We start from the raw sequence: 17964 nt of genomic DNA on the forward strand, positions 1-17964 counted from the left end.
CATCTCCCTGGAACAGTCAGTATTTAACTTGTGTTTTATTTTACAGTATTTGCCCTTGTCTTCCTTAAAGCTGCACTGCGTAACTACTTTTTGATATTGTTACTTTGAATGGAATGTCCACACACACAGTATGGCTTTTATTACACAAAATACCTTGAAAAATATGCATATTTTTTCTTAGTTTTATTATTTATATCAATATACTATATGATATCTGAACATTTTTATTTTAATATTATAATTTTATTTATTACTTTTATTCTCTGGCTTTTAATACCGCGTGAGTTGTGTGGTCCTCTGTGTCTTCTATTTATTTATTTATTTATTTATTTTATATTTTTTAGTACTGCTTTTATGTATTGCTTTTATTATTTTTGTTCATTTATTTTAATATTATTATTATTTTATTGATTGATTCTATTAATTTCCACATGGTTGGAAAATAATTCTGCTTTTTTTTTTTAAGTAAGATGTGCTGTACAAATTAAAAGTTGGATTAGATTGATTAAAAAGCTATGAAAAGTAGGAGTAAAAATAACTTCAGTTTTCCTGTAGCCTACTATTTTTGCTGCATCAACAGCACCCTCTAGAGGACAGCCATTGTATTTTCTGTTCCTAATAACATACTTGGGTATATAAAAGTTAAACAAAATGTAACAAGTACACAGTTGCATGTAGTGAAGTTTATCTCATAATTCAAGGCGTGTGTTTTGTAATCTTTTTTATCTGTTTTGTAGGTCAGAAAAGGCTGGAGAGATTGCTACTATTCCACTCACAAAGGTATGAGCAGGATCACCCATTTTTATTTTCATCTCATTTAAGTTGCCAGTTTCAATGCCGAAATCCAGTTGGTTTAAAACTAAAATGCTTCTCTCTGATCTGAATGGTCACTACCTAAACCCCAGCACCTACAGCCAGTCGTGAATCAGTGCTAGTGCGACCTCTGCAGCTCAGTGAGGGAATTCTGGAGATTCTGAGCTTTCACATAAGACCTGTACATATACTGAGGATAAGAAAAACCCGTATGTGTCCTCTGTCTGCAGGTTTAGGCTCTGGCAACACAGGTCCAGTTGTGGTTGTAATATTATCTTTCTGGAAGACATTTGGAAGCATGCGGATGACGACTTTTGGTGTAGTTATCGACTTTGGCAGGTTGTGAAGATCACTTCTGGTGAGCGTTTTTATCACATGCCCAAAGATTTCCATGGGGGATGTGACTTTAATCTCATCTTCAGTGTCACTTACAGGCAGCTGGTTGTAACTGTTGATCTGCTGAACATAACATCAATGACATTTTTTTTTATTTATTTTTTTTATTAAGTTAGACAAGTTATAATACACAACTTAAAAGACAGTTTATAAAAGGACATCAGTGACATCTAGATGAAGAAAACCGGGCCATTTTTTCAGTTTTCACAGAATTTGTCAGAGTTAATATCGCCAACAGAGCCCAAAGGAAGTCGTCATCCGCATGTTTCTAATCTTCTTCTGGTTTTGTGACGCAAATGTGAATAGAGCCCATACCAGGAAGACTAAAGACGAGAGTGAGGGGTAGGAGGGGCGGGGTTTAAGTGTAAGTATAAGGAACAGTGTGATTGGTCTAACAGGTCTCCACATTTCAAAGTCCACCCCTGCATCTGGCTGTAATCAGGGCAGTCTTTTGTGATGTCACCAACTACTGCAAATTTCAGAGGCCACTGAAGAAAGCACAGACTTATTTTAGATGTTTTTGGGGTTTTTTTTACCAGACAGCTGCACATTTTAGTTTATATTAGAGTTGCCAAAGGTGACTAGAAACAGAACATCCACTATTTCACCACTACAAGTTAAAATAGTGTGATGTTAACTTGCAACCTTCAACAGAAATGAAAGAAATCAACTATGATGTATCACTTGAATCTTACTGTTTTTAATACCCAGACGTGTGTTCCATCCTCCATCCATCTGTCCATCCATCCATGCGTCCATGCATCCCCCTCCTCTCATGGTCCCCTCCTTCACCCATGGGTGCAGATCATTGAGGAGCGCTACAGTGTCTTCTCGTGGGTGGCAGTTCTCATCCAGGTCTTCATCTCCATCAGTGTGACCGTGTCCTTCCTGGTCATGGGCTCTGCTCTTAAGCACACAGGTAAGTCTACTCTAGAAGTTAACTCTATAAATGTACTCTATAAGTCTACTCTGTGAATTTACTCTATAAATTAACTCTATAAATGTACTCTATAACTTTTCTCTATAAGTGTAATCTACAAGTCAACTGTATAAATTAACTATAATTGTAGTCTATAAGTGTACTCTATAAATCTACTCTATAAAGTAACTCTATAAGTGTAATCTATAAATGTACTCTTTAAGTGTACTCTATAAATGTACTCTATAAAGTAACTCTATAACTCTACTCTATAAAGTAACTCTATAAGTGTACTCTATAAGTGTACTCTATAAAGTAACTCTATAAGTGTACTCTATAAGTGTACTCTATAATGTACTCTATAAATGTACTCTATAAATGTACTCTATAAATGTACTCTATAAATGTACTCTATAAATGTACTCTATAAGTGTACTCTATAAATGTACTCTATAAATGTACTCTATAAATGTACTCTATAAGTGTACTCTATAAAGTAACTCTATAAGTGTACTCTATAAATCTCTATAAGTAATCTATAATGTACTCTATAAATGTGTACTCTATAAAGCTCTATAAAGTAACTCTATAAGTGTACTCTATAAATGTACTCTATAAATGTACTCTATAAAGTAATCTGTAACTCTATAAATGTACTCTATAAATGTACTCTATAAATGTACTCTATAAATGTACTCTATAAAGTAACTCTATAAATGTACTCTATAAAGTAACTCTATAAGTGTACTCTATAAATGTACTCTATAAAGTAACTCTATAAATGTACTCTATAAAGTGTACTCTATAAGTGTACTCTATAAATGTACTCTATAAATGTACTCTATAAGTGTACTCTATAAATGTACTCTATAAATGTACTCTATAAAGTAACTCTATAAAGTAACTATAAGTGTACTCTATAAAGTACTCTACTCTATAACTCTATAAATAAATGTACTCTATAAATGTAATAAAGTAACTCTCTATAAAGTGTACTCTATAAGTACTCTATAAGTACTCTATAAGTGTACTCTATAAGTACTCTATAAAGTAACTCTATAAATGTGTACTCTACTCTATAAAGTAACTCTATAACTCTATAAATGTACTCTATAAAGTGTACTCTATAAATGTAATAACTCTATAAGTGTACTCTATAAACTCTATAAAGTACTCTCTATAAATGTACTCTCTAAATTTCTGCTATAAGTCTTCTCTATAAACTTACTCTATAAATAAACTCTGCCATTTACAGTCCCTGCGCAGCTGTCAGTTTATATTGTGGTACTGGAAGATATTTGACTTTTTGTTTAGACTATATTGGTGCTGCTCATTTTTAGCAAATATAAGTTTTGAATTCAACTGATAGTAAAATACTTCATACACATTACCCATGTATGTCCTCACACATGAAGTAAACAAGTACAATGATTTATTCACAGTGACAAAGTGTTTGTGTCTTCACTCTATGACGTCGTGTGTTGCAGTGGACGGGCTGGTGACCTCTGCCTGGAGCGGCTCTCTGGACTGGCTCTCCAAGTGCTGGAAAAAACAGCTCCCAGATCGACCGCCCCTGTGCTCGGCTCTCAGGTACGACTCACTATTAGTCCAATCAGGTTCATTTGGTCTTCATTAGTCTCTTTTTTCAGACCAAGAGTTTGTTTTCATACCTGACAGTCTTCCTCATGTTGCTGTGACATGTTCGGTCAGCTGATTTGATTTGAAACAGGTTGTGGCGCTGTCTTCCTACTAGAGGTGAGATCGGGCCTAAAAAATCCAGCCCGACCCGACCCGGCCCGCGGGTATTAAAACCCGACCCGGCCCGAGCCCGACCAATTAACTTGATTTGCAGGCCCGAGCTCGAAGCAAACCCGAAATGTCATATTTTATTTGTGAGGACTCGGGAGGAGGAGCAGTGCTCAGCGTCGAGGTGCCAGTCTTTTTGCTCTCGTATGAAAGCAAAGCGCCACATTCAGCGAAGCCAACGCAAGTTTCTGTAGCATTTTCAACAATCAATTTGAAGCTTTTCCACACCTCACTCTTACCGGGTGCGTGTTTGTCTTTTCAGTTCTCCTGCCTTTAGTTTAACTTCTTGCTCCTCCATATTGGGGATACCAGGTCAAAATAGATGCAGACTTGCGGAGGGGAAGATTATTAAATGAAGAGGGGCGTTCACGTGCGCAGAGCTCTGGCTCTGCGGATCCTGTTTAGTAGTTAAATAGCAATTACATTACATTACTTCTCTGTTTTATCCATATTATTTATTTTATAACAAGTATTCCTTAGTTTAGTATCCACACATCGTTTTAGCATACATTTTATAAACATATATTTATTTGAAACCCGAGCCCGACCCGACCCGAAGTAATGATTGACATTTCTTGGGCTCGGTCTTAAGATCTTACCTCTACTTCCTACCGGTGTAAGCAGGACGATAGCGCCATCTGTAGTCCGACTTCCTCAGGACAGTATCCCAGTAAATAGCCCCTTTTTTACTCTCATACCTGGAATATTGTCCTAAACACGATAGATATCACGAGAAACATACATCTGGATAGCACTGGAAACATCCAATTCACACACGAAGAAGAAACAAACAATACAATACATTTTCAGGACATGAACGTCACACACAGGGAAGATGGCAGCATCAAAATAAAAATACACAGACCAGTATCTCTCATGGACATCGGAACATCCCACAGCCCACAAACTCTCTGTTGTAAGAACATTATTTGACCGAAGCAACATTATAACAGGTGAACAAGACAAACAGGAAAGAAGACAGACACATTCACAACACTCTGAGACAGTAGCTCAGTTGGTAGAGCGTTTGTCCACTGATCCGAAGGTTGGCGGTTTGAGTCCACAGGTAGTCCCACAGGTTGGTTGGTGCGATTCCAGCTCCTACAGATGAATGCTGTCTTTGTGTTCTTGTGCAAGACACTTAATCTCCCTCATCCCCAGTGTCTGCGTACACTGGTGTATGAATGTGTGTGTGAATGGGTGAGTGGTTTCTTGTTGTAAAGAGCTTTGAGTGCCTTGGAGGTGGAAAAGCGCTATATAAAAATGTGACCACTGACCGTTTATTCGACTTTTTAGACTTTTTAGAGTTTTATTGTCCCCGAGGAGAAATTAGATTTTCACTCACACAGAGCTTGTTTGGCGCATACAGCAACAACACAACACAACACATACAGACACATTACAGAAGACATTACAATACACTCAGAGGAGCCTGGTGTTCGGAAATATTCACTATTATATTCACTATTATACAGGACTACAGCACATATCCTCTGTTCTTAGGTGCTATTCACTCTATACATGACTGACACTCAGGAGTTATCATTGTCTATAGCAGTGAAATACTGAATATCAGATCTATTTTCCCACATAGCATGAAATTAGAGTAGAGGTCAGCAGTGTTGAACAAAATGCTTATTTTAATGTGGGTTTTTTTTTGTGTGTTGTGTGTTGTGTGCATGAAATGTGAGGTCAGCAGTGTTGAACAAAATGCTTATTTTAATGTGGGGTTTTGTGTCCATCAGAAATGTGCTAAATGTAGTCATGTAACGATACTTTCACATATGCACCTCACGGTATTTATTGCGATATTTTGTGGAGGCTAACAAAATTGTGAATATCCTACTTTTTGATTTAAGTTTTGTCAAGGCATTTTAAGAGCAAAGAACTAAGATTGAAAAGTGCTTAAAACGCTTATTTCTTCATGTAGTTTGCACCAAACCAGAGCAAAGGATCATGGTCTATGTAGTTCCCTCTGTTTTTTTTTTTTAGGTATTTTAGGTATTGCTGCACCATAACTCTTAATTTAAGCAAAGAAACTTGTGATTCGATACATTTGTGATGGGCCACGATATTATTGAGAGACTTTTGATGTGATATCACGATATTTTGGTTATTGTTACATCCCTAGCTAAATGTGCTTGTAAATGTCATGAGAACTGGTTATGGCACAAAAAGTTAATCCACAAATCAACTCTGCAATAACAATATAAGTGTCATTTCACTGATTCACAGAATTAATCATTTTAAAGTTTAAAGCTCACTGACCAGAGAGGGAACAGGTTTCAAATCTGCCATCTACTATTAAAACACATCTAATAAACTTACAGCTGGCAGCTTTAAAGTAGCTTTAATTCCAGTGTTGTTGTTTTTCTTCTTCCACAGCCTGGTGAAAGGACTGCTGTGTCTGCTGGGCTTCACCATCATCTTCATCGTCTCCATGTGTGACCCCAAGGTACACAACAACTCTGTAGCCTACACCAACTGTTCAAGAAGACATACTGTGTTCTTCTGGTATTTACTAATGTATTATCACGCATGGATCATTATTCATTACATTTTGCTGCTGACTTCTTCTTTATAACTGCAAAAAGAAGCATCAGACTTTCATTGATTATGGTTTTAGTTGTGAATAACGGCTACGCAATATTTCGGATTTGACCCAGAGTCTGAAATTTGAATTACTGTGGGTACAGACTCACTAACTTCACTTTTTTCTCTGAGGTTATCAAAAATGTACAGCTCCTACCAGACGGGCTAGCTCAAAAAATAAAAAAATAAATAAAGCAAGTATAGGCTTGCTTTGCTCTCAGAGTTTAAGTAAATAATCAGGCACAGTTCCTTTTAGCCTTGAATGCAGGACAATAAAGGATTAGATGGTTAAAGCTCATGGCGGGTGTTGACATCCCTCCGGTCTCGTGTCTGGTGTATCTCGCAGGGCTTTGTGGTGATCCTGGACAAAGTGGTGTCCTTCTCTCTGAACACGGAGGTGGGGCTCTTCGTCTTCTTTATGCTGCGAGAGTCCAGAGAAGATCAGTACCAGTGAGTATCTGCAGGTCGACTCTTCTTCTCTCCTGTTACAAGGATCTATGCTCCGCTTTGTGCTTTTCACCATGTTTATGTTTTATGTTTTTATCAAACAACAAAAAATCTATTTGTTAATGTATTTGTGAACAGGAAAACTGGTTGTCTGATTGCTCTTTTGAGTTTTCTTAAATATTGCATAATTTTACCTTTCTCTGTTCTCAGTAATAATAATAATTTATTTATAAAGTACATTTAAAAACAAGGTTTACAAAGTGCTGTATAAGCAGCAAAGAACAATACAAAAAGCATAAAAGAAAGCAAACAAAAACAGACAATGATGCAGGCAATTCAATTAATTATAATAAATAAATAAAAAGAAATAGAATAAAATTAATAATGAATTAAATCAAGCTAAAACCAGTATTTTGTCCAAATGAAATTCTGCTAATTGATTAATGTAATTTATTCACAGTTACAAATATGTTCGTTATTTTAACATGTTTTGGTTCAATTTTCCAGTCAGAAAGCAAAATTAATGATTCTCTTAGAGTGATTGCTCAACAGTTAATTGGATTTTAGAATCAAGAGATAAAAGATTGAGATTCTGTGATTTCTAATCTGAAATGATCAAGGCAAGTTTATTTGTAGAGCGCAATTCGTACACAAAGTAATTCAAAGTGCTTTACAGAATAAGAAATACATTAAAATCACAATAAAAACAAATCAAAACATAAATAATCATCATAAAATTAAAAAGAGAGAGAGACATTAAATGAGAGAGAAGAGTGTGGAATGAAAAATAAAAACCTTTCAGTCATATGCAGCTAAACAGAACTGGTTTGAGGCTGGATTTTCTCACATTTTCAGACTGTTCCAGGTTTTAGCTGCATGAATCTGAAACGCTGACTCCCCGTGTTTAGTCCTGACTCTGGGCACCAGCAGGAGGCTGGTCCCTGAGCTCCTCAAAGTGCGAGATGGTTTATATGCCTCTAACATGTCACAGATGTACTTTGATGCTCGGCCACACAAGCAGAGCCCCTTTTAAGTCTAAAAGCATGTGGTGGAGCTGGGGAGTTCAGACTTTAAAGGGATTAAATTAATGTAATATTGCATATCAGATTTAATTAAAACACATTATTGATCAATATGAAGAAAAATATCTTGTCATATCACCCAGCTCTGGATGATGTGTCCTCTGTTTTAGCTGTGACTGTAGTTCCACTTTTAAACCAGCAGGAGCGCATGTTAGATCTTCTTACAGTGAGGAAAATACGTATTTGAACACCCTGCTATTTTGCAAGTTCTCCCACTTGATCTCCCAGATGATCCAGAAGAGTCATGGGAGAAAGTCATGTGGCCAAAATAGAACTTTTTGGTCATAATTCCACTAACCGTGTTTGGAGGAAGAAGAATGTTGAGTACCATCCCAAGAACAGCATCCGTACTGTGAAGCGTGGGGGTGGTAGCATCAGGATTTGTGGGTGTTTTTCTGCACATGGGACAGGGCGACTGCACTGTATGAAGGAGAGGATGACCCGGGCCATGTATTGCGAGATTTTGGGGAACAACCTCCTTCCCTCAGTTAGAGCATTGAAGATGGGTCAAGGCTAGGTCTTCCAACATGACAATGACCCGAAGCACACAGCCAGGAGAACCAAGGAGTGGCTCTGTAAGAAGCACATCAAGGTTCTGGCGTGGCCTAGCCAGTCTCCAGACCTAAACCCAATAGAAAATCTTTGGAGGGAACTCAAACTCTGTGTTTCTCAGCGACAGCCAAGAAACCTGACTGATCTAGAGAAGATCTGTGAGGAGGACTGGGCCAAAATCCCTCCTGCAGTGTGTGCAAAGCTGGTGAAAAACTACAGGAAACATTTGACCTCTGTAAGTGCAAACAAAGGCTACTGTACCCAGTGTTGGGAAGGTTACTTTTAAAATGTATTCCCCTACAGATTACAGATTACATACCCTAAAATGTAGTTTGTAACGTAATCCATTAAATTACTTAAAGTGAGTAACGTAATCTGAATACTTTGGATTACTTGATTTGCTGTAGAGTAGCAAAGACTCGGATAACTTCACGTAAGATGTTTTGTCTGCTAAAAAACCCCAAATGAAAAGCCCAGACTTTACTGAACCATATTAAAAATAAGCATGGTTTAGTCCTTTTAAATCCTGTTTTAGACCTGGTTTAGTCTTGGTTTAGTCCTTGTTTAGTCCTTGTTTAGTCCTGGTTTTGGACCTGGTTTAGACCTGGTTTAGACCTGGTTTAGTCCTGGTTTAGTCCTTGTTTAGTCCTGGTTTAGACCTGGTTTAGACCTGGTTTAGTCCTGGTTTAGCCCAAAATGTGAAAACAGGAAAATACCTCTGTGTAATCCATTTATTTCAACAAAGTAACTGTAATCTAATTGCCACTCACTGAAACAGTAACTGTAACTGAATACAGTTACTCATAATTTGTACTCTGATTACGTAACTCCGGTACATGTAATCTGTTACTCCCCAACACTGCTCACAGTGGACATGCACCTACGATGAAAATTTCAGACCCCTCCATGATTTCTTAGTAGGAGAACTTGCAAAATAGCAGGGTGTTCAAATACTTATTTTCCTCACTGTATATGAATGATTTACAGGGATTTGATGTGAGTATTTCCCCTCCCCCCTCTGTCCTCTGTGTCCTCCAGCAGTGTGAGCGTGCCTCTCCCGGTGGGCGACTGCGTCTTCAGCCTCTCGTGGCTCCTCCCGTGTTACTTCCTGTTCGCGGTGGTCTATGACGTCCTGCAGACTGTGGCCGACCTGCTCCCCCTCCTGCCTCACTCTCACTGGGCTCTGAACCACAGCATCGCCCTGGCCTGGGGCTCCTACAACTCCAGCGGCCTCCTCTGACCCCAGCACCTCACTGAACTTTGAACTTTCGCCCCAGAACAGCACAGAGGTTAAAGGAGACGATTGAGGCTTTTTAGGCGACTTTTTGCATCAGTATTTCAAGTTAGAATAGCTCCTCTAGCTCTGATACTAAAGTGGTTTTTAACTTGACCACAGACAAGCTGCTGTCCGAGGTTTTCAAGAATTCAAAATGTAGGAATGTCGTCAAAGCAATTCATAAATCTTAATCTACAAAATGTTCTAAAGATGATGTCCATAATGTAACTCAAAGGTTAAAGGTTAAAGTGCATATGACAGGTTAGACTACTCATTTCATTAAAATATAAATAACATCAATATATACGTTTTTTTTTTAAATGTAAAATCTACTTTTTAGAGCTTTTAACCATGTTATAATTGTTTCCCTTCACTAGTTATACACCTGAAGTTGCATTTGAAGTGATTTGTGCATGTTTGAACAACCTTAAATCGCTTATTTTCAAGATGTTGTATTGCTTATCACCGTCCGTTTTCACTGCTGCCCTCCAGTACATGTCCCACTGTGACGTACTTACTTCGTACTCCAATTTTATTTTCTTAATCAGTGATATGCGTAGGGTTTGGTAGCATCACATCGTCATTTTGGCACAAATGAAAAGAAATCTACTGCTCACTAGTGTGATCTGTAGTTATTTATCAAAGATGCCGACAGCTCCACTTCTCTTTCTCTTTGTGATAACGTTTACAGTGGCGTCAGCTCCCATTGAGCACCTCAGACTTTTTTCTTTTATTTAGGCTACGTTTATATGATGAGTGATATATGATGACGCAAAAGTGGCGCCACATCTCCACTTTTTATTCTGCGTTCAGACAAGCATTTTCGGGAGGAAATCTGCGTGCCTACAGTGACGCAAAAGTATGTGGAATTCGATTGGGTCTGTATGCCAGGCGGCTCGGTGGTGACGTATGTGGCGTAAACACGTACGCGACGTGAGCAGATCTGAGCAGAGTTTTGCGTCTTGGGCAGTGTAGACGGAAACTCTACGGCGGAGCGCATTTAACGTTTCCACTCTGGACGGTGCTTTCAGATTTTTGCGTTTTTAAGCCCCAAAAACACCGTCACCGTCTAAACAAAAGGCAGAGTATTTTGTCATTTTCACCTGCAAGCTTTCTCGTGTAAACAGGCCCTAAGTAACATTAAATTAATACTGCAATTTAAAATGTGCAAATTATAACATAATGATCCATGGGTGTCGTAGATTATACCAGAGCTCTCAATCATCATCCTCTGAAAACACCAGAAAGCTCATTTAACAGTCGCAAGAAACTGAGTAAATATAAGAGGCGTCAATTAGACATTTACAAAGATAATTAGACATTTACAAAAGCAATTAATCAAATTTGAGTTGTTCAGCACAGTACATTTTTCAGAAATCCATTAGAGAGCTATTTGGAAGGGGGTGGAGAGTAACTAATAACTCCTCGGTGACAGGTTGGAGACCCCTGGATTATACTTTATAGCAGACAAACGCACAGTAGGTTTTCTTTAATACTTGCTTAGTTTTTATACTTAATAATAACGTAGATAATAATATAGTTCCATTACTTAGACCAGGGGTGTCAAACTCATTTTGGTCCGGGGGCCGTATCCAACCGACTTTGATCCCAAAGGGGCCGGATCAGAAAACTCATGTCATATAAACCCCAAAAATAACATTAAGTTCAAATATTTGTGCAGAGAAACACAAATCTATTACAGAAATCTTTTTTAATTGATGAACTCTTTCTTTTACAAAATATTATTATTATGAACAACCTGAAACTTTAAGAAAAATGCAATTTCAACACGAAGTTTTAACATGAACTTCTATGCAAATAGGAATAAGTCAATTTTTCTTGGAAAATCCTGCACTCGGCTCCACTTTTCTCATGTTGGACATTTTTCTGATGAGGGTGTCACGGTCAACAGTCAAAACGATCGTCCTTTAAGAGCTTTTGGAAAGAGACAAGTCTTCATTTGTGCTGCTCTGGTGGGAGGGGCCACGTACAGAGACGCTGGAGACGCTGCTGTGATAAACAACACAGAAAATTACCAAGATTTTAATAGAAAATATAATTAAAATATTTTAGTAGAAAAACAGCCGAGGGCCAGATTAAATGTCTTGGAGGGCCGGATCTGGCCCCCGGGCCTTATGTTTGACACCTGTGACTTAGACTACTGAAAATATCGCTTAACTGTTGTAAAAAATATATATAAATAAATAAATCTTTAGCACATGTACTGTCGCACTAAACCAAGAAATAATAAGAAAAATATGAAAACCTGTCATATGCACTTTTCTGCAGATTTGCATTTTAGGAATTTTTAAATGACGTGTTTATGAAATACAGCCCTGCCTTTCATTTCAACAGATTTCTTGTTTTAGGCCTTTGTGGAAAGTGAAGCGATTTGAAATGAAAACTAGAAGTACGGCTTTGTCAACACGCAGCTACGAACTATGATCATGTTCCCGCTCCTTCCATGTGCCAAAAAAACAGACTCTTTTAAAAGGCTTTCTACTCAGTGTTCATGTTTTCATTTTTTTTACATTTTCTTACGTTCACTGTTCACTTTTCTCAGCTGATTCTTCTTGTGCATGTGCTTGACTCGCGACGAGCATGGACCATTTGGAAATCCGTGTAAATAAGTCACTTTGGAGCTGAACTGTGCAAAGACTTAATCATTTTTACTGTAAAAAAAATCACCGGATGCCCTTCCTGTTGCAACTGGAGATGGCAACGTGATTGAAGTGTTTTGAGATTTGAACCACCAACCTGCTGCTTTGTCTCGTGTTTGGGAAAAGACTCGGACGATGTGATGTATATAGATGCACAATATTGACTTCAAAAATAAAAATATGCAATTTTTTTTTTCTCTGGTACAAAGTTCAGATTATAGGCATAGAATGATTTCACGAATGATGATATTTTGCAGTGACGTCATGCTGGGGGTGGTTCTACGTGTACTTCTATGGTGGAATGTTTCTGTGGTTACCAAGGTGACACGATGCACACTTTAGGACGAGACACAGTTTTTACAAGACCACGGGATTAGGTCCACGAGAACGAGAAAAGACGAGATTTTGACATAATTTGTAGTAAAAATTGTGCAATCCATTTCACAATTCTGGTTTCATGATTTTTATTTATTTTATTTTATGTTTTTTTTAACTGTTCTGCTGCTTTTTCAAACTATAGCTTCTCAAATTGCGTAACTCACCAGCTCTTGACTCTTTTTTTTTTTAGTCTAAAGTTGATTCACAAAGTAAATTCAGGAGGGAAAAAAATCTCACAAGGTAATTTTTCTCATGTGTGCGCAATCTCTTGACAATTTTCTCTAGAGATCTTTTCGTAAATTCAATGAAAGTTTTGGAAAAGTCATGGAAGTTTAGTATCTCTTTCACGCAACTGCAGCGTTCTGTTAAGTTATCATTAGGCTATTATGATTATTTCCAAACATATGCGCCTTTTGTTTGAAAGAGACGACAATAAATGCACTGACGCTACGGGTGTAATGATATCCAAGTCTCACGATACGATATCGTCACGGTATGAACCTCATGGTACGATATTTATTGCGATATTTTGTGGAGGCGAACAAATGTTACTTTTTCCTCTTAAAATGCCTCGACAAGACTTAATCTGAAGAACTAAGACTTAAAAGTGTTAGAACTGGTCATTCTTCTTGTAGTCTACACTGAAATGGAGCGAAGGATCATGGTCTATGTAGTTCCTTCTGTCTTTTTTTTTTTTAACTATTGCTGCACCATAACTCTTAATGTAAGCAAAGAGACTTGTACCTCGATATATTGTGATGGTCCACGATATTTTACGATTTAAGATTGACGATATGATATCACAATATTTTGGTTATGGTTACATCCCTAATTGACAGTATTTTGAATGTTAAAAAACTATAAGACCAAACCATAAGGTGAGTGGAAAGGGTGAACATTTCAATTTCATATTTAGCCCTAAAAGTCTGATCAATTCTACACATGCAGGGGCCGTAAAGTCATGGAAAATACATTTTAGGTCATGAAAAAGTCATGGAAAAGTTTTGAAATTTTGTCTTGTCCCATCCCTAATTATCAAACAGCCAAAAAAAGGTGAGATGATTTATACTAAGTTAGTTCTTTCTGGTCAAGTTGTGTTAAACCAAAACTCAAATTAAAGTCTAACTCGCCTCAGACAGAGCAGTGCTTCAGGTTAGCATCACAATCCCAGGGAATGTTGATGCCCTCAGCTGCAAATTATCAGAGCAATTTCTGAGGCACTTCTGGCTTCATTTGTTGATTTTAAATGCGCACTGTGTAACTTTTTTGGGTAAAGAGTCCACTGTACGCCATCACCTACTTGTTGCCATGGAGATAGGCTGCCATGTTCCATAATATTGCATTTCTCTGTGACACCATGAGGCCAAGTTACAGGTTACATCTGTTAAAAGGTGATCGCACGCTCAGTGAGAATGTTTTTAGGTGGAGGGTTGTCTGTTGGTTTTGCCTAGAATGTTCCGCAAAATCACCATGGAAACAAGAAAGCGATGCCGACAAACGTTGTCAGAAACTTAGTTCTTCTAAATATATTGATGAATACAAATATCTGGAAGAAAAAACAATCAGGAAACCGTTTCTTACCCAGTCGATCTTTCTGTGGCGGAGTTTAAACATTGTCATAATAAAAATTGTTGTACACAAGATTTTCCATTTTTCCTGCTGCAGAGACGGATTTTCATCAAACTGGATTAAACGTGCACTACGGAACTTTTCTGGTGGACAGGAGACGCAGGTCAAATCAGTGACAAATCAGATCTATGGACAGGGGGCCTACTCAGTTAGAATGCAAATTTTGAATGGTGTTTTACTGCACAATGTAGTAAAAGTAGAAGTAGTAGTAGTAATAATAAAAGTAGCAGTAATAAAAGTAGAGTAAGTAATAAAAGAAGTAGTAGTAGTAGTAGTAGTAGTAATAAAAGTAGCCACAGTTGTAGTAGTAATAAAAGAAGTAGTAGAAGTAATAACAGTAGTAGTAATAGTAATAAAAGTAGCAGTGGTAGTAGCAGTAGTGGTAAAAGCAGTAGTAGTAGGAGTAGTAGTAGTAATAAAAGTAGTAGTAGTAGTAATTAAATTAGCAGTAGTAGTAGTAATAGTAATAAAAGTAGAAGTTGCAGTTGTAGTAGTAGTAGTAGTAATAATGAAAGTTGCACTAGCAGTAGTAGTGGTAGCAGTAGTAGTAGTATTAAAAGTAGGAGTAATAGTAGTATTAGTAGTAGTAGTAATAAAAGTAGCAGTAGCAGTAGTAGTAATAAAAACAACTTTATATTTATATATTTAAATTAATAGAGATATATCGTCTCCATGGAGACTTGCTTTGCCTGGAATGTTCCACAATACTTCCACAAACAGCTGGCGGGCCTCGTACTGGAAAAAAGTGACACAGTGCAGCTTTAAATGTTTAAAAAAAAACACACATGATTCTCAGGATTCTTATCAAAATAGATTTTATTCTGACTTTAGTTGGACTGATCTGATTTGAATTGGAACAGATCAATAGGATGCAAAGTCAACAAAAACAAAATGAACTCTTGTTAAACGTGTGGTAGTGACGAGGGCGCAAGTGACTATTTGAAGTTTTTACAAGACGTTTCATCAGGTTACAAATTTTATATTTTCATTCACATTTTTTAGGATAATGATTTAAGTAATGCCCAGTTAATAAAGGAGCAAATACGGGTAGACATTTGGGGATGAAAATAGTGAAAATCTTAATTTGAATTGAGTCAAGAATCTGAGGCTGAAACATCCAAGTTTCCAGTTAGAAATTTTAGATTTTCACTTGTATTTTTGGGATAATGTTTTAAGTAATGCCCAGTTATTTAAAGAGCAACTACAGGTAGTCATTGGGGACACATTTTTTTTAAATCCTATGAATTTTAGACAGAATTTGAGGCTGAAACGTCTGGAGGGAAAAAAAAATAGACGTTTCCGCTTTAAAATTCAATATTTTAATTTGTACGTTTTTATAATGTTTTAAGTAATGCCCAGCTTATAAAGGAGTAACTACAGGTAGCATGTAAGAGCAAAAATTGCAAAAATCCTAATTTGAATTGTGGATAAAGTTTGAGGCTGAAACGTCCTGAAAAAGACAAATTCAAATAAACACTTTTTTAAAAGCAGAAATTTAAATTCTGTGGTAATTGTTGAAGGGATTTAACCAGAAATGTTCAGCTCAGTATTCACAAAAAAAGATGTGAACTCTTAACAGAAAATGAAACTTGTGTAAATTCTGGATTTTAAATCGTAAAACAGCCCCAATTTCAGCTAAAACAAAAACGTCAAATACAATTATTGTCAATATTTAGGACAAAATATTTAGACCAACACTTTCAATCTGATGCAGACCATATTTCATTGGTAAACTCATAGTTGGTCTTTTTTGGTGGCTAGGCAAGTTCTTAAAGAGGAGGTACTACGCAAAATCGACTTTTTGGAGATTTCTACCATGTTAGAAAGACTTTTTTAGAAAGACTTTTTTCGAGCTTTCTACCATTTTAAAATGACTTTTTGGAGCTTTCTGTCATGTTAGAACAACTTTTTGAAGAGTTCTACCATGTTAGAAAGACTTTTTGGAGATTTCTCCCATATTAGAAAGACTTTCTGGAGTTTTCTCCCATGTTAGAACAACTTTTTGGAGCTTCCAAAGATGTTAGAATGACTTTTTGGAGATTTCTGCCATTTCAGAAAGACTTTTTGAAGACGATAGAATGACTTTTTGAAGCTTTCTTCCATGTTAGAAAGATTTCCTGGAGCTTTCTATCACGCTAAAGCGACTTTTTGAAGATGTTAGGAACACTTTTTGGAGCTTTCTACCATGTTAGAAAGACTTTTTGAAGATTTCTCCCATGTTATAAAGACTTTTTGGAGCTTTCTAATATTTCAGAAAGACTTTTTGAAGATGTTAGAACAACTTCTTGAGGATTTCTACCATGTTAGAAAGATTTTCTGGAGCTTTCTATCATGTTAGAACGACTTTTTGAAGATTTCTACCATGTTATAACGTCGATCCCTCATCAAAAACATGCCTGAAGAGGTTTTCGATGTCGTCCAATGCGAATACAGAATTTTCAAAACAATTAAAGTAACATGGTGATCTAAATATGTGTGCGTTAGAAGTTAATGCCCGATAGAAGTGTAATACCTCCTCTTTAAATTTGATTCATTGTTTAAAAAGCGAGAAGTTGACCATTAACATTTTATAAAATTTTCATTTGCATAATTCATTATTCATTTATTATTGCGCGAGATCAAGCGACGGTAAAAATCACAAGCATTCAGATTACTAATATTGATTTTATTTATTTTTTTTAGTTGTTTTATTGAGTTTGTAAGTTTAAGTTTGATTTAAAAACTGTAATTATGTGACTTTTTAAAATTGTCTGTAATCGCATTCTTTTGTGCGGTGAGCTGAACAGTCCTGGCCTTCCTGAAAGATAAAAAAAAAGTTACAAAAAAAAAAAAAGTAAATAAAAAAAAAAAAAAAAAGAAAAAAAAAACATTTAAAACATTGGATTTGAAATTTAAAAAAAAATTCTAAGTGCCATCCTATTTAGTGGAGATCTTGATATGTCGCACAATGAAGTCCAACTAGTAACAAAGAACACCATTTTGTCCGTTTTCGTTTTGATGACATGGTTTAAAGATCAAAAAAGCAAAATAGCTTCCAGATTTTGGTACATATATGGATGTTTTTTGTCTTTTTCCTCTCTCGACTTTCCTCTGCGTTTTGGGGCAGACGGAGAGAGAGAGTGTAAGAGCCGCCCTGTGTCCATACGTCCATTGGTTCAGCCCTGGGTTTTGGACCTGCTTCTGCTTCTGTCGGTGCTTGCTTCCTGTTTCCCCACTTCCTGTTTCCTGTGTGTGAGTGGGCGGAGCCAGAGTGAGGGGCGGGGACAGTCTTTTGGCTATGTACACATTCACGGTCGGTCCATGGCTTCCAACGGCACAGCACTATTTCCGCAGGTCTAGTACACATACCTGAGGCGGAAGAAGAGAAAAGTAAAGGTAAGGTTTGCGATTTGCCGAGGGTTTTACCGTAATTGC

General features: G+C 36.9%; 1 protein-coding gene across 1 annotated transcript in view; it reads right to left on the reverse strand.

Moving 5' to 3' along the window:
• Positions 1–15348: 15348 nt before the first annotated feature.
• The window catches only part of tbl1xr1a (TBL1X/Y related 1a), a 71319-nt gene continuing 68703 nt past the window's right edge, over positions 15349–17964 (reverse strand). The window contains exon 16 of the mRNA XM_020918589.2: positions 15349–17898. Coding sequence (XP_020774248.1) covers positions 17872–17898 — 27 coding nt within the window. The 3' untranslated portion in view covers positions 15349–17871. The remainder of the gene's footprint in view (positions 17899–17964) is intronic.

The sequence above is a fragment of the Boleophthalmus pectinirostris genome, unplaced genomic scaffold (assembly GCF_026225935.1).
Source record: "Boleophthalmus pectinirostris isolate CB_2022bp ecotype Guang Dong unplaced genomic scaffold, ASM2622593v1 HiC_scaffold_7, whole genome shotgun sequence".
Classification (NCBI taxonomy): Eukaryota; Metazoa; Chordata; class Actinopteri; order Gobiiformes; family Gobiidae; genus Boleophthalmus; species Boleophthalmus pectinirostris.